Source organism: Haliaeetus leucocephalus, unplaced genomic scaffold (assembly GCF_000737465.1).
Source record: "Haliaeetus leucocephalus isolate CR32 unplaced genomic scaffold, Haliaeetus_leucocephalus-4.0 Scaffold195, whole genome shotgun sequence".
Lineage (NCBI taxonomy): Eukaryota > Metazoa > Chordata > Aves > Accipitriformes > Accipitridae > Haliaeetus > Haliaeetus leucocephalus.
In genome coordinates this window covers 1,524,642-1,543,137 of record NW_010972631.1, presented here as the reverse complement: position 1 = coordinate 1,543,137, position 18,496 = coordinate 1,524,642, and the positions used below count along the sequence as shown (strand labels likewise).

Genomic DNA, 18,496 nt, shown 5'->3' with positions numbered 1-18,496 from the left:
GCCCTAAACCAGCACAGTACCTCTCAATACGATAATTTTTGCCGTCAACTGTTTTTCTCCAATCTTATCAGTATCTGACATTTAAAATTTCTCATTCATGATGTTCACTATGCATTTTATATATACTGTAAAGAAAGGTCTCAGAAACAATTTCCTAGTCAAAGAATTTCTCTGTTATACCATCTCTCACCCTTTGTAACTTCAACAGCTTGATTTATTCATGAGTAATTTATTTTAAAGACATTATCATCTGCATTTCAGACAGGTACTACAAGTTCAAGCTCATTTATCAAGTTCAACCTCATTTGTTCAGTTTAGACTCAAAATACCTCTAAAAAGCTTAACAAATTTAGATATATTCTGCCTATAAACTGTTTACAACAACAATTTGCTTTCTCTTCCCCCCTCAAGCCTGATCTTAGCTGATGTTCTTGTGAAACTCTAAAACAATAAAAAAATTAAGAAATGGTTAAAAAAAGACCTAAAAGACTTTGCCCAAATACCTTTTGTTGTCTCATTTGATTAGATTAAATTTCTAATAAGGACTGATTTTTATAATTTTATTTAGAAACTATTTTTTAATCTATTCTTTCTCTTCGACTGTTACCCGTTCTATTGCCTTTATTTCACTTGCCTACAGTACCAACAAAAGCCTCTAATGCAGAAAGGTCTAATGCAGAAAGAAAAGACGAAGAACTTGCTTCAAAAATCAGAACAGATTAATAAAGAACAATTATGATAACAAATATGACATGAAAAGAATAGTTTCTGAAGGAAACAATACACACAACTTTAGACACTACTTTCTCTGAGAAGACAATTATCAATGTGTTTCCTAAATTGCCTAAAACTCTGAGAAGCTTGAGCATGCTGCTATACCGTTTGAGTATTGTATTCTAGTCAAAAGAAAATGCAAATGCAATTTCATTTATGGAAACTAAGTGTGGGGATGTCTATATCAAAGGAAAAAAACAGTCCTTGCTGCAACTCAGTCAAGCACAGGAGCTGGCTCCATAAACAGCTGTTGTTATCAAGGTATCCTCAATTACTCAGAACAAATTACGCTCTCTATGTGCAGAGGCACACCCAAACCAGGTTTGACAATGCAGTTATAACATGGGAACAGCTGCAGCAGCGACAAATTACCATGTTCAAGAGCTTAAAATCATCATGGACAAATCATCCTCTTCTGCAAGAGGATTTTTGTAAAACATAAGAAAGCAAAACAAAAGATGGTGCCAGCCCCAAATCACCCACGTACAGGAGCCAGAACACTCTCAAACACTGAAGCCTGGGAAAGAACAATGTGACAAAAGAGGACGAGGACAATAGCAAAACACAACTTGCACTATAGCATGAGAAATCTGGCTGTTTTACAATGACCTGATCAGTTATTCCACCATGACAAGTATGAGGGCTCAATGCAATGCAGATGAGAAATATCTGCAATATCTATACTCATTTATTGCTAAAACAAACCTTTCATTCCCAGTATCTTTCTCAGCAATTTTTAGCTGGTAGTGAGCAATAACTTTACGGTTCAGAGACACAGCTTAACCCTTTTCTTTTGCCATCTCTTCAACATGGAAAATAAACTATCTGTCTATTAATGTGTTATTTAATGAGACATAATCCACATGTCCTAATGCTCACATTTATCATAGTATGTTTTGATACCACTGGGCATAGGAAAGCTACTGTAAGCACAATCTGCTTATTACTCTGAAAATGCAGTTTTCTGTATGACTATACTTCTCAGAATAGTATCTGTATGGGATCAACACTAAATATTTGGAAAATTACCAGGAAGGTAAGAAAGCAAATGAATTCAAGAAGAAGGAATGTTGAGAGAAAAAAAGAAAATCATGAAAACTAAAGTCTGATGGCACATACATTAGCTACTGCTGGTTTCAAATATCATTATTTATCAAAGGCAATGAGACAGGAAACTCCAAATCAACCATCCCTAATGCGATAAAAAATTGCTGGTTGGCTTAATCTCATAGGTATTAGGACAAAATTACTCCAACCAAAGGAACTGAAGAAGAAAATACGAATGGTCTTGGGGATTAATTTTGGAGGCTTTTCCTAAGAGTCACTGCAGGTCAGTGTCGCAGCTGGAACAGGGGCCGCAGACAAGACTGGAGGAGAAGGGAAGGTATCAGTGTTAGCTAGCGTGACCATGTCTTCCCAGCACACACACAGGTTTTGTTTCTGCAGTGCTTGGGTGTCCCATGTTGTACGCTCTTACACATTTGTCTTCCCTTACTAATATCCATTATGCACAACAGTTACACCCCATTTCACGCATTACAAAGTTTCCTCGGTGTGTTTACATCCAACAGCTACCCACTGGCTGCTCTTTCTCCAGTCTGTTATCTTGAGCTTTGCTACTAATCTAGCCAGTGCTGCCACTTCCAATTTCTTTTCTTCTTTGCTATCATTCTTTTTAAATTAGTTATATGGCTCTGAATAATCTATAAACCTCTTAAGTTTTAGAGGCATTCCCGAGAACACCGGCTTCTCAGTTCCAGTTATGCTCACAGATTTTTAGTTTAAGCCACAGACGCTTTATTCTCAACGTAACCACACGCTCCATTAAAAAATCCATACTGGCTCATTACGTGAAAATAGCTGCAGAATGACTTCAAAGGAAAAAAAAACCAACAAACTTTCTCCTACTAAACAAACATTTTAGTGAAGAAAACACAGTATGTTCTTTGAAAGATGACCATCGGATCTCTGGAAGGGAATGCAATTCTACCTCTTAATGGAAAAAAAAGATGGATCTTTCCATATTTTTGACATTATGAGAAAACCAGCCACTTACAAAGGTAAACATTTAACAAGAAAAACCCGAGATACTAAGAATGAAAGTATTGAAAGCCTTGTATACTGTAAGTTATGGTCACAGCCATAGGAAAGGATTAAGGAGGAAAAACTGACTGATATACCATATGTTAATATTATGGACTGAAATTAAGCTCTATTTAATCAGTAACAGCAGAGGCTCAGAAACATCCAACTGTACAATTTCCCAATAAACACATTAAATGATGCAGTTTTATATATCCTTAAGAACTAGTTATATTTCGCAGTAGTGACTGCTTATACTCTAGAATGTCACAGAATCTGAAAAATACAGGTTAGACGGGATGTCCAGCCATCACCCAATGCAACCTCCTGCTCTAGGCTGGGTTAACTTCAAGGGTGAGTCAGGTTGCTCAGGGCCTTTTCCAGTTAAACTTTGAAAATCCCCACAGACAGAGATTTTACAGCCTCTCTGGGCAAGCTGCTGCTGTGCCCAACCAACCTCACCATGAAAATTTTTTCCTCACGTCCAACTGGAATTTTCCCTCTTCTCCCTCCCTGAGCATCTCCAAGAAGCATCTGGCTCTCTTTTTTCTGCCGTCTCACTTCAGGTGATGGAAGATTGCAATTAGTCCCCCCTCTTCCCTTCTCTTCTAAACAAACACAATTTCTTTAACCTTTTCTCACAGGCCACATGCTCTACCCTTTGTCAATGACCCCGCAGGAATCGCTCCAGCGAGGTGACTTCTCTTGCGCCGGGGAGTGCAGAACAGTGCACGGTTACTCCAGATGTGTCTCACAAATGCCGGAGCAGAGAACAGCGACTTTCCTAGCTATGCTCTAGCTAACACAACCCAGGGTACGGTTGGCCTTTACCAGTGCAAGGGCACATGGCTGGCTCACGTTCAGCTTGTGGCCACTGGGACCCTCAGGTGCTTTTCTGCAGAGCTGCTGCACACCCAGTTAAGGCTCCAGCTTCCTCTGTCCCTGATGCACGATCCTGCATTTGCTCCTCTTAGACTTCATGAGGTTCCTTTGTTAGCACTTGTTTTTCTAAGCTTTTTGAGAAATGAGGTATTATCATACTGATTTTCTATTGCTAGGATGTATTTGTAATTCCAAAGCCCAGGAAATGGAAGGCTTAAAAAACTGCAATCTGTTCATTTTTACAGTACTCATTAAAAGCATTTGAAGATTTTTTTTCTTTAACAGTTAATACAGAAGTAAATATAAAACTAAAAAAAAACCTAATAAATTAAGATCTACAATCAATTAGCTGTTATTTTAACCTTTCCAGAAGGCTTAATTTACCCTATGCTTAGCAAGAACAAACTTGGATTGATTTTCAAAAAAAACCACTAGGAGCTGAAATAACAAAAGCTGCCCCCCCCCCCCCCCCCCCAAATCATAGTCTAAAACCAAGCACCAATTATTCTATCTTATTGGCAGCAACAACAGAAAACTGCAGAGGTAATCTTCCTAATTCTGTGGACTTCTATGGAACACCACATGCTTTACAAAGAACAAATTTTTAACTGCATTCATAGGCAGAATCATGACAAAAAGCAAAATGGGGACTATCTGATCCATCAGAACAGAGTGAATTTATAAATTATAGCTCATTAACATTTTGTTCTTAGGGGCAGCAATTGTGACAGCATACAAAATCACTGCTTCAGTTTTTGCAGTGCTCATGCAGATTTTCTAGTTGTTATTCTTTTTCTGTTTACATCACCAGTTCCAAGGCTAGATTTTACTTTTTTTTTTTAGTATTTTTTTCCCCTCAATGTGTCTATAGAGAGTAAATATGCCCACTGTATGCTGGCATTTAGTGTAATATAAACACACACATAAAATGTATTACTATTCATTTATACTGTTCGTGTCTAACATTCCCAGGCAGGACTGAGGGCTCTAATATTCCGGGGACTATACAAACACAGAGGCAGTCAAGACCCCTTGCCCTTAAAAGTTAGCAATTGCTTTTGAGAAAAGCTGCAACAAAGAATGTTAAGACGTAGAGAAATGAAAGGAAGTCAAGGGATAAACAATTAAGCCATATGGTTTTTTTCTTTCCTTATTAATTCTCGAAATAATGGTTCAAAAGTATCCTATTTTCAAAATGAGCTAAATTGGCTACCTTTAGCAAACATGTAACTTAGGAATGAGCAGGGGCTCATTTCTTGCTAGCACCTTACAACGTTTTCTAACATGCAGTTTGTTCAGTAAATTCTCTCTAGCACCTCCCTCATCTTCTTTAGAAGATACAAACTGTGTGGGTAGGGCAGTTTTTACCTCTCAGAGTTTCTGTTACTGCTGTCACAAATTCAGAATTTTGTTTTTGAGTACATTCAGATTATTGTTTAGGACACAAAGTCAAAGAAAAGCACCTTGAACTTGGGACAGGAGATTGTGAGATGTTTAACTACTCCAGGTTCCATCAGGTTCACTTCAAGTCCTAGGCTGCCCTCCTGAATACCCTCTCACTGCTGAGAATTAACTTTATTTTTAATATAAAACCTTCCTGCATTCCTGAAGAAGGCAAACACAGCCCATAACCCTATGCCAGGTAACTTGCTATATATCCCAGACCATCCGAGCACCCTGAAGATAAAAACTAAGATGTTGAATTTGACTCAGTCCTTTATGTGAAATCAGTGCAGAAGAAAGGAATGAGTGGAAAAGGAGGACAGGTTCAGGCACAAGAAGACATCATCTCAGCATTGTATGACTTCCCATGAGAAGACTGTACATCATCATTTTGTAACAATAAACATTAGGAACGAAGCTTAAATTCCCACTCCATTGAGAAATTTATTTTGAAAGATTATCTGGCAATCAGCCCCACTTTTTAAGTGTTGGTGCTAAAACTGTCCATGTGTTGACTTCTGCATGATGCACAAATATAGGTGGTTTCAACAAAAGACAAACAGAATAAGAAAAAGGAAGAGAAGGATTCCTTTATGCAGCTTCTCAACAGCCCAATACTAGCAATTCCAGCAATGCCCAGTGCAGCTTCCACACCTAGCAAGAGGATGTGAAAATCTTAACGTAACATCCCGCAAAACTCTACAAAACATTAAGAGTCACTCACCAGTTCTGTTTGGAGACTTAACAAAAATAAATATGGATTATTAATGTCAATTACTTTATCCTAAAGATATAGTTTGAACTTCAGAAGAGGTGGAATATTATACAGCTTTATCCTCAGTTTGTGTGTTTTAATTCAGAGTGACTGTGTTTAATGAAATGTATGGACTCAGATTAGCTGAGTTTATCTTCTTCTTTCACAGTCATGAAATCATATAATTATCACATTTCTTCTCAACACTGTAAAGGTGTTTGTTCCTAGTGGAAGTTGGATCCAGATCTGCAGCTCGCAAAAGTATTCTTCGGCTTTCAGAATAAAATTATTTCTGTCCAGCATATCCCATTTGTTCTCCTATCATTACTTTCCTACTTTAAAATAATCTTCTCCTCTTCTTCTTCCCCTCACCATCTGTGTTAACTCCACTAATATGAACATGAAATAATCCTTCTCTGACACTACCTTGCTAAGCTAGCCAAGGAAGTTACCACTATTTTTCTTTAATTTGCCAGGCGTCTATTCAACCCAGTGGTGTCTCTTTCAGTTTGAAATCATTTGTCTTCAACGTGAACAACCAGAATCAACCACCTACAGATAAATCTGTATTTCCTTTTTCTCAGGAATGTCTCACTCCAGAGATTCTAGGGCTGTGTTTGTTGTCTTCTTCAAGCTGAAGGCATGATATCCTTACGTTTTATTCTATGGCAATTCGCATCACATAAAATACACTAACAGCACAAAATAATAAGAAGGGAAGACAGGGAACAGAAACAAAAGCCAGATTATGACTTCACCATGATAAACAAGAAATCCTTTTCTGCCGTGGCAGTGAACACAAAAACCTCTGTCAATATGTATGGAAGTCCAGTAAGCAAAGCATCAAATAACTAGGGCACCAACATTCTCTTACTGGCTGTCAACAGGCACAGAGGGAAAACTTTCCCACGTGTTTTGCCAAGAGACTGTACAGACCACGTGGTGGTTGTTGTGGAGCTCTGTCAGGACAGCTACTGAGTGTACGGGGAAAGTTGGACTAATTCTCCTCCTACATTTGGAGTAGTCTGAAGAGCTGTACCCTAACAAGGTGCTCCATATCTGTTCTCTGTGATTAGACAGTGGCAGCCCACCCACCTTTGGGATCCCTAATTGGTAGTAGAAGTCATTGTCACTCAGGGAAGAAAAACCAGTTGAGAAATCAGCAGCTTATCCTAGCTTAAGAAATAAGCTCTTGAAAGCAGCAAGTTCACCAATTCATTCCTTTTCCCTCTTCTTTCAGGAAAAGATTGCTTGGTAAATTGTGGCCAATCACTTTGGTAATCACCTGCAGATGTTTGATATTGCTGAAGGAGCCATGAACGAGGTCTGGCCTGGTTCTCAGACATCAGTTCAGCCTCTGTGTCTGGACAAAGGTAAAGCAGCTGTGTTGAAGATGTTTCAGGTCTTGCGAACATTACAGTAAATTCTCTGAGGCACTGATAAGTTGCCTGAGGATCTTCAAGTAAAGGTGGATGGATTTGTATCTGGAGGGTCTACTGGTTTTGATGTGATATGATCAGAGAAATTATTCTGTGGTGATTACCTGCTGCAAGGCCTCTCTCTGGCAGAACTCCACTACACTTTATCATGTTTTAAGTTAAAAGTGTATTTGCCAAGGCAAAATGAGGCAGTTGGGCAAATAATAGCTTAGAAGCAAACTGCATTCCCGGAGTGCGGGCAGTATGTTTAGCTGTCCCAGCAATCAGCACCACCACTGTTCTCAAGTTTACTAAAATCACAGATAACGGCTACTGAGCTGCAGGTCAGAGCAGAGAGCTTGATTCCTGCTAGTCCTTGACAGCAAGACTGCTGTAACTACAGCAGCAAATCCCCCAGAAGCAAACTTAAAACTTTCACAATCTTTCTGCTGGGCTCCTACCATAGCAACAAAATACTAAGAACACACCACTATTTCCAAAATATTCTTTTCACCGTAACTGTCCTCATATTCTATTAAATTGAACAATTCTATTTTGAACAAAGTAGTATTTATTATGAAACTTTTTAATAACTACTCTTAAAATACTAAAAATAAAACAGCAGTAATTAATCTTTATTTAAACGGTAATTTAATGTGTTAAGAGCCCAAAATGAAACTAGTCATTAGCTCAATAGTAAAGACTGCCAGAAGCTTCATTACTGATTAATAATGGAGAACACAGTGTACTGAACAGCTTCGCCTAATCCCAGAAGCAACTAGGAACTGCACTGCAAAAACTTTCAGTCCTAATAAATTGATTAAGCAGTATCATTTTCTTTATAGTTATAATTACTGGATATAGTGTAGCTAAGCTTTCATTCTAATCTACATTGATCAAATCTCTATTTCAAAAACAACGTGTCATATATGTTTATGAAGACTTCTGTTCTGTAAACAGGTTAAAAACCCTGTAACATACCTTTCCATCAGGTGACTATTAAGTATGTTGGGACAATGGATTTAGTTACTTTTAATAAACATAAAATTTCTATGATAAATATTTTGTGTTAATAGCTTCATTGTTAGTAAAAGAATTCTAACAATATTTAATGTAAATAGATTTAAGAAAGCTCACCAGTTAATTCCAACTGATGTCAATGCTTTACCTTGCTGATCAAAATTGTCACTTACAGAAACCTTTTTTGTTTCATCCAGTTTCCAAGAGATACTAATAAAGACAACCACTTAAGATCCAAAGAAAGCTGCAAATTATTGAATTGCTCCAAAGTTCTTTGAATGAACACAGAAGTATGTGACAGTAGCTACTACTACTAACATAGCTATTTAAGTGGGAAAAGATACAAACAGTAAGCATTTATGGTGAAACTGTTCTACAACACCTTTGAACAGACACTAGAATTAAACACTAATTTAGAATAATTTCATTTAGAAACAAAATAAAATTATTAAGAGGAACTACCCTCTATGAAATTGATTCCTTCAATATAACCTTAAAGAACAGTCCCCTGGAAATAAAATGAGAATTCACTGCCACAGCAAATTTGACATTCAAATCATTAATTAATTTAGTACCCTCATCAGCTAACTGAAATAGCCATCATTTTTATAAGCCATCAAACTTACTGAAACTCACTGAACATACCCTAGTAGAAAGCTATCAAAACCAAATACAAACCCACTATGTGATAACTTAAAAGTTCTGTATCATGAACTCTGTTCAAAGCAGCAACATACAAAATCTTGCAGTATCTATGAACTGGCACATTACTGGAAAGCAAAAATTCTAGGCAGATCCCTCTAGCCAGGAAAATACTTTTTTCCATTTCTTCTAATCTGTCTGCTACCAGATACAGGATTCAAATGCTTGAGGAGTGAATGCTTCACATTTCTTTTATATAATGAAGTACAGAGATCAAACATCTATCAAGCACTACCGCTGATACCACTGAAAGCAAGTCAGGAGGAAGAAAAAAATCAGGTAATTTTGGTTAATCTTACCAGTTCATCTATGTCTCAGAAACATTATAAATATTAATATATATATAAATATTAATGAATTATTGCATATGAGAAAGACAGAGAAAAATCATCCTAGAAGAGACGATAGTATTTCAAAATCTCTTCCCAGACTTGCCATCTACAGTCTTCATCATCAAAGACCCTGGTGCAATTATCTCCTGCACAGTTCTGGAAAATCAAGCTTGTTTGTTTTTGGGAAGGGATACTTTGACAAGGAGTTTCTCTCTTTGCAGTTTTGTAAATGCACACAAATTGAAACATGAATTTATGAGTACTAGCATGGCAGTTTATATGTTTACTATGAATATTTCAAAGGCCTGGTAACATTCCTATTTGTCCAACTGAAAGTGCACTAAAATGCATTGGAAGTACTGCTGTATAATGGTTCACTTCGAGTAATAAATCCACACTGACAGAGGAGTGTAGTGGTTTGGGGCATTCCTTAATGCACGTTTGGTAAGAAATGCCATATCTTAATAGAATATATAATACTTGGGGTGTTCGCAAATGAACGTGAGTGGGTAATTTATATAACGAGAGAGACCAATCCATCACACGGTGAGCAAAAGCCCATCTGAACTAAAAGATTACAAAGACTCTGCCTTATTCCAGGATCAAGTGTGGTTCACAGGTCTTTTAACTGGTGGAATCATTAGCAACTGCGTAGGAAAGACCTGAAGAACTGCTGGGGGAAGAATGAAAGAAACTTGTATTAACAGTTACATAAGACCACTGTATATGTCCAGAGTACATACATTTCTTTTTGCAGCACCAACTCTTCAGGTGAATTATTACTCCCCATTTTTGGAGCTGAAGATCTCTAAGAGGGTGTAACCCCATCACTCTATACCAATTCCTCCTGCTGTCATGCAGTCAACATCCTTCTAGAACCTCCAAGCAATCAGATGGGAGCTCAATTAAAAAAGCGTATTGTTTTTGTTAACTGCACGCCATTTCCCAATTGCAGCTAATAATACAAGCCACAGAAGAGATGATCCTGAGACAAATTAGCTTATCATTTCAGGATTATTCAAACATGTCTACGTAATCTACAGTAATTTAGTGGATAATAAGCTTTGTTCTTCCTAGGTAATAACTGAAAGTTATTTTGAATGTCCACATTACCTGTTCTGTGGCAAACACAACATTTAGGATGAGACTACACCAGCGATATATTACCAGAAAGTCTAACAACAACCTACTCAAATTAAACGTATGTCAGATATTTATCAAGCATTGTACCATATATAAGGTAAGAACAGCAAGCAGAACAGAAAATATTATTGTGCTCATATGTTGAATATTGTGCCATTTCCTACCTTAAAAAAAGGCAATAGTAGAAATACAGAAGGGTACAAAGAACAGAAATGGTGTTGATTGGAGATACTGAATGGTTGGATGCAGGGAGTAAGTGAATAGATAGTTTTTGTAGCCTAGAAAATGCAAGATTGGGGTAATATGGAAGAGAAGATAATGTCAGGAATAGAGAATGACTGCTTACCATTTCTCCTGACATAAGGCCTAGGCTGAACCAAAATGAATTATCAGGCAACAGATTTAAAAGAAATAAAATACTACCTTAACTCACAGTGATAGTATGGCTCTGTATGTTGAAAATTTAGTGGAAAATCCCTTAGGCACATTCGGGGAAGAAGGTCCAACTGAGTCTATTAAGCACCAGGATGCAGATACAACTTCCAGCAGAGAAGGCCCTGCATGCAAACTGCAGGAAACTGGCTGCGTACTTTGTATTTATCCTGTTTTTGCACTCTTTCCCTAAGCATTTGCTAGCGATATGATACTCAGTCTTGCACTTTGATCCTGCACAGCATCTGCTTTGCAGCTGTCCTGTGAGCAGAAGGACCTCTCCCTGGCCGCAAGTGACGGGAGAAGTACCACTGCTGATCACAAGCGGCTGGAAACAAGTGCAGCATACGCCTCTTCTCTCTCAGTGAACTTACAAACACTTCCCAGCCATGGGGAAAACCTCCCCATTTTGCTGCTTATTATTAGAAGTGGATAGGGCAGGTGAGGGTGGGAATAGGGCCTCGACTGGAAGGGGAGAACAGTGTGTGGGAACTTTTATAAAGCACTTAAACAAGCGCTATTCTGAAGAGTTATCACCAAAAACATACAAGCTTATTTGTGATTAAACTTCTGGCAAGACATTTCATGTAAGACACATTTAAATTGTTTGATTATTAGCCAAACTGAATAATACACATATAGGAATTGGGGAGAGAGAGAAAAGGAAGAGGGAAGAGGAAAAGCATGCATCTGTTATTTTAACGTAATTTTAAAACAGTACTAAGGTTTAAGCTACAAAAAGCAAGTATTTGCTAGATATGGTTGGGCATACTGTTCTTCAGTAATGTAATTAGGGATGGCAAAGGAACACATCTGAGTTTTAGAAATTAAGTTTCATTTTGATGTAAAACAAAACCAAGGCTTTTAAAATTCTGAGAGGCACAAGCGTGTGCACACGATGGAGGGAACAATGCTGCCAAGAGTGCAGAATATGTAGTAATTACAGGTATCATCTGGGACATGGGAACACTTCAGCATTCTAAAACAGATACCACATTTCCACATCCCAGTGTAATGGCTGACACGCTAATGCCTCCCCCTCTTTGTCCTACGAAAAAACCCAGTGAAACTCATCAAAATCAGTCTATATATTCTTGCAAAACATTTTTGTTTGCAAGTGACATGACAATAACTAATTAGCAACTGGCAATTAGAAACATGAAACTATTACAGTTCAACTGAAAGAAAAGAAACAATAAGTCATAAAAGACAAATCATTTTCCACCAATTGTATGAGTCTTTCATAATAAATCTAATAATACTGGGAAAACAATCTGTGCTTTTTACTGCAGTGTCTTCCCTGACAAGGATCACTTAAAGAATTACAGAGTTCCAAAAGTGGCTTTGTTTTGAAATGTCACTGACAAGGTAACCTAAAAAGAAAATTTTCCTTCTGATAATTAAACCAGAGTCCAAATTAATCAAAGGATAAACCAGAGTCCAAATTAATCAAAGGATGATAGGAAAAACTAAACTTCTTTGACAAGTTAAGTACACAGATGTAACTAGGAGCAAACCCAGAATATGGTATCACCACAGTAGCACTATTTTCTGTTATTTTTCCTGACGCTGTACTGATAACTTGAAGTTCTCTAAATCAAGACTTAAATCATACAGAAGTGAAATAATTTAAATAGCCACATCCCCCCCAGCTTATTGATCGTACCTTAATTTGTGCAAAAGGTCTGTCAAAGTTTCCAACATAAAGAAGACCAACATTCTGGGTGAGTAGCCTAAAAAAAATGAAAAAAATCTTTTGAGATATCACTTTACATCTGTAAGTTTTTTTGCATGTCCAATAGTTGTTACTGAACCCTAGGAGGGTAACAAGCTTCATTACAATAGCAAGAGCTACCTTTGCAAATCTGATTACACAATTCTATTTAACTACTACAAAAAAGAAAAGATGTGCATTAAAGATGAATGCACATTGGTAATTTCTGTTTACGGTGCAAGCACCTCTTCAACAAAATCATTGCACAGGCTTCTTTGTGATGGATGTCACTCAGTAACATGGAAGAACAGCAGGTATGTGCCTTTTCTATTTATTAAGAGACCATCAGAGACAAAGGGACAGCAAGAGAAAAGACTAGTAAACACACATTCACAGCAGCAGGCCTAAGAGTTAAAACAGATTACAGCAAATAAAAGTACGCACAAGTAATACAAAAATGACATCATACAAGTAGAGAAATAACAGAGAATCTCTGCAATACTGTCTAATGGCTTCCAACATAAAAAGAGCCCCAGATGCAGTTTGTGCCTGCTGTTCTCTTCAACTCTTTATAAAGTCACTGCATACAGCACCAAGATCCAGAGGGACAGTGGGTAAGTTGACTCAAACAGCTGCTGGTACTTCTGGAAACGAGTTAGTTTGATTTCTGCAGATACTGTGCAAGTCAATGTTATTACTACACAAACTCCAAATCCCAAAGGAGCATTAGGGTGCTGCTGCTATGAACAGGCAGACAAGAACATCACTGGCCAGCAAAACGGGTAGGAGAGCACTGTACTGTTCAAACTGGACAATCACGATGTTCCTCTTCCTAAGCAGCAGCAGAGCGGTCATTCCCTCTACTCTACAGGCTCCAAAAGCATTACCCTGAAATACAGGCGCCCCCATAATATGAACTTTTGGATGACAAACCCCTGAAAGAGTTTCGGTTTTGATTAAAACGGATGTTCAAAACCCACCATACTCTTTGGTAGCTCCAAGTTTTCATTAAGTGTTTGCTATTTTATATTTTCTTTCAATTTTACATCTCATTCCCTTTAGTAATAAGGCCTCACATATGAATTAAATTTAATAACCAGAAATAAGCACGAATGCAGGCATTATTCTGCTTAAGTCTGACACTGAGGTGTCTCTCAGTCTTATGTTTTTAAGCATATATATACTTTTAATTCATACCGAGTTATATATTTTTTTCTATATATAAACCAGCTGTGATTTTCAACTAATTTCTTACCATCACCAGGCCTGTTTTCATAAACAAAAGAAAGCAGGAACTTAGATGGCAGTAAATCGTTTTGACCCCACAGAATGTACACATCTTAGTATGATTTTGATTCTTCCCAGTTCTGACAACGATATGATATATATGACCTTAAACTGGTTCACCAGCAGCAGTAATTGGTGGAACTCAGCAAAATGACAAAGTCGAAACATTCATATGTATAAAACAGTTAAGTAAGAAAGAAGTGGTGTCGAACTGTGTATCGGCTTCAAAAAATCCTTCTGTAATTAGATATGGTATACAGAAATTTCCTGGGCAGTGACAGAAATACCCAAAGGAAGGAAAGACCAGTAAGGATCAGAGCAAATTAGTCACAGCCTGGACAGGCAAGTAGCTTCCTCCCTTTGCCCATCAGTGTGCTGGACTCCGTTGGGAAGACTGTACTGTTTCGCACTGGTTCTGCAGTATATGGAAGTCAGGATAAGCATATCAAACTCATATGCAGTCACAACGAGTTAAATTTTTTCAGAACTCAGGTGTCTGGAGTTGGAGAAGCCAGCATATTGATCAAACCTTCTCCCAGGACTATAAAGCAAACTTGGAAAATATTTAAGCGTTTTCTAAATGAAAAGAAACATATGGGAAGTAATTAGTGAAAAAAGTTAAAAGAGAATCTGTAAAAAAGGATTCAGGGTATGTCACCATATTTGAGAGAGAGCACCTTAAAGCAAAAAAAGTATTCTTAAAAAGAACTGCACATAATTTTTGTAAGGCAGAAAAGGAAAAAATAAAATCCACCAGCTGTATTTCTAGTAAGGGACCTAAAAATAGAGAAGACATACAGTGTGATTATTCCCACGTGGTTAGTCTTCACATTGTTTTCTTTACCAGATAGAAATGCAGGACCATTAAAAGTCTGAGTCTTTAGGATGGCTTAAGTTAGAAGTAGCAAACACCTAGGGAACCTTAAGACTGGTCTTTCCAGAAGACCACACAGCTGCCTACACCATTTAACTTGCTATCACTGATGTACACCCAAAACCTGCAAATGAACTGCAAGAATTGGCTTCCTTAGTAAGATTGATATTGACACAGTACACGCTTATTACTATTTATTCACTGCCTTGGCTGAAAAGTATTTTACTTATAATTTTTTATTTGTATTCACATGGCACTTCAAAAAGGCAATGTTAATTCGATGCAGTAGTAGCAAAATTTTTAGGGAATAGAAAGTTATTTGTAACTTTCCCCTGCTTAAAGAAAAGGTTGCATTCTTTGTTTCTCTAGTTTTCACATTCCTCTCAAGTTCTGAAGTTCAAATTATATCACCAACATGCAAAACCAGTCAGTTTTCCATATAAGCACTCATTGAGGTTGAAATAAGCATCCCAATATGATCATAATTTAATGTCCTGAAACACTTTGTCTTTCCGCCCCTAAATGGTCTGAGCAATTAAAAAACTCTGAATCTCATGACTAACATAAACTCTTTTATTTCAGGGTCTTTCTTATCAGCATTATCTCCATATTTCAGAGACTGAGCTCACACAGAAGAGTCTGGAGAGGTAAGCAGACTGTGGCGAGAGTCACCGCTGAGGCTCTGGATAGGCCAAGCTACTGCAAGAGTGGTTCTGCTCCCTCAGCAGCCACCAGTGGCCGTATCAAAAAAACGTGTGCCATCAAGGAGAAGGGTGAGACAGAGGAGTATATGCCAATCTCCATCTCACCCACAGGAACTCAGCATGACTGACCTCTAAATTAACATTAAGAGGTACTCCTCACCAATCAGAAAGTTCAAATTCTACACAGCCATTCTTGTAGCTCTTTACCACAACACCAGGCTGCATTTTTAAGTACTTACAATTAACTTTATACCATAAACTTCAACATGTCCAAATTGATACAAATATTCTTTCCCAATGCTCTCAACTAACTACCCTTTGCCTTTGAAGACTTTCCAATGGTAGGCAGGTTCATTTATAAGCACTTCTATGTTTCCCTATGCCAATGCACTCTTTTAAAATGTCAGTCTTCTATTTCTTAGCTAATTTCACATTTGCACAGTTCTATTCTCAAAACACCGTCAGCAGTACTCAACACCTAACCCTACTAATGGCTGGACATCACCTGTAATTGGCCAAAATCAATACCAGCCTCTGAAACACTGGTGACAGTTTCACAGCGCAATTATCATCTTTGAATTTCACGTTCAAATAATTACCTTAAAATTATGAGAAACAATCGTCAAAAATGCAAATACCTACTGGCACTCCAATACATATATTTACTTTTACTTGAAAATATGTAGCAATATACAAAGTTGCCCCAACTAATCATATTAGCTTACAGATTGCTGAGTATTTTATTTGTAGTCTCTTCCATTTAATACATTATCAACACAACTCCCATTTTTTTCTGTAAGTAGAAGGAAAGAAACCTCACTCCAATAAGCAGCGGTTCTTTAAGATGTGCTGTCCATACATAACACTACACTCCCCACACTCCTGTCCTATACACCCAAGTGAGCAGAATTCTAGCCCGATGTGCCTATTCAGGCTGTATTTTTGTGTTCCGTGCAAACAGCATAAAAAACCCAAAATTGTCAGGACAAACCATTCCTGACTTTTGCCAATATAGTGTCAAGGTGTTAAAGGCCTTTCCAGTACCAAGAAAATGCTGCCATACAGTTACTACCAAATCCCCTATTTTCTGCCTTCGGAATCCTAGATTTGGCCTTTTCTGGGATGTAAAATGTACCGAATGTTTTCAAAATCCGAGCTGCAGGAGCCAGGCACTGCTGCTTGTGGGGGAAGCTGACTGTAGGAGCGGGCACAGTCAGGCACAGCGATCCAAAAAATGTGGTGTGAGGGGGGTAAATGCAAATAAATACAAGACAGGATTAAGAGCTTGGGTGAAAGGAAACTTGGAATAAGGCAGCGTGAGATGGCAGGGAACGTGGAACACAAGAGGGATGAGAGCGGTATAAAGGAGCGACAAAGCAGCCCTCTGGGTTGGAAAGCATTGGGGCAGAGCTCTGGGCTGCAGAAGACGGGCGGATTAGGGCTACGGGAGCAGCAGAGGTTGATGTACCACAGAGCTCACCCTCCCCCAGCACAGCTGACCTTGCTGTGGGCGCTAGGACAGTCCCAGTACCATTGCCCCCTTCCTACCGCCTTCGGCCATGGAAGTGGAGCGACCCTTGGCCATGGCCTTTATGAGGGCAGCACATTTCGAAGAAGCCTGATCGTTTCCTCTTCTCTACACGTGGTCTGTTCCCGGTAACTCACTAAGAGCTGTCTGCTAAGATGCAGGTGAGTATTTCAAGATATTCTCAGCAAAGATTCAGGCACAGCTCACCAACACACCAACGGTCCAGCCGTTACATAGTACTTTGTGAGGGCAGACAGCAGGCATCAAATACTTCTTCTGTATCTTGCTGGGAGGTACACCTTGAGGACGCCACTTCAGCTTGACCTGAACCCCAAACGCCGACCCCTTCAGACTCCAAGGGCTGCCTTGCAAGTCCGCTCGGGCTATCAAACAGGGCCGTGCAAACTGTGGAGCTGAAAACATAACTTCTGAACAGTTCATACGCAAACCAGTTGGCTATACGGATCCTAGTGCTGCTGTGCAGACTACGGAAGGAGGTTTCCAGAAAGGAGCATGCAGAGAAATAAAGGAGCAGGGTGGAGCCAGGAGCCGCCGCCTCTCACAGGAGCAAGTTACTGCAGATTAGCCGAACGCGGTAACTTGCTCCTGTGCGAGGCAGCAGCTCCTGCGCTTGCTCTGTTGCAAGACCGGTGGCATATCGTGCAGGAACACAGACTGAGACTTGCAGCTCTAGGCAACAGCACAGAGGTCGGACAGGCTTGGAAAGCAGGGAGTATGGAGTGAAAAAACGCAATGTGTGCAGCAGAAGGGCTGAAAAGAGGTAAGGAAAATGGCATTGGAAAGGTGGAATGTGTCGAAGGAAAATGATGACCAATGAACAGGCATATGGGCTTGAGTTGTCTGGTTTTTTATAGGCAGTGGGAGGCATGCAGAGCTGCCTACAGCAACGCTTCAGTTATTCACTAACCCTCTGGAACAGAATGTGTAACTTCTTCCTTAAATTTCCACAAGAACACTCACCAAAATCCCAGAACTGATGACAATTTATCAAATAGGATCTTTCAGTATCTATATAAGGCAATCCTAAAATTTATCTTGACATACATTGTGGTTGAAGAATAGTTCATCGCTCCACATAAGCTGACTCACTAGATTCGGTATTTCTGGTTTTATTCTTGACTGGTGCCTGTTTCTTTCACTAGCTCTTCCAATCACCAAAAAGCCAGACTCTAGATGAGTTTGTGTTTAAAGAGCTCGCTAAGTGCTACAGCCTGCCACCAAAACTTTGTTAGATGTAACAAGACTTTGTTGTTACATTGCATAACCAGAAAAGTATTTGAGTGCATCCATGACTGCAGAAACTTCCAAAACTCAGCCTAACAGCTATGCGTATCTGTCTGTACTTCTAATGATGGTGTAGATGGAATTGACTGCTTTCAACAAAGG

The 18,496-nt window shown here is 38.7% G+C and overlaps 1 protein-coding gene across 1 annotated transcript in view; it reads right to left on the bottom strand.

The window, feature by feature from the left end:
• The window catches only part of RNGTT (RNA guanylyltransferase and 5'-phosphatase), a 173,417-nt gene that overhangs the window by 18,436 nt on the left and 136,485 nt on the right, over positions 1 to 18,496 (bottom strand). Inside the window, exon 13 of the mRNA XM_010565702.1 lies at positions 12,649 to 12,715. Coding sequence (XP_010564004.1) covers positions 12,649 to 12,715 — 67 coding nt within the window. The remainder of the gene's footprint in view (positions 1 to 12,648; positions 12,716 to 18,496) is intronic.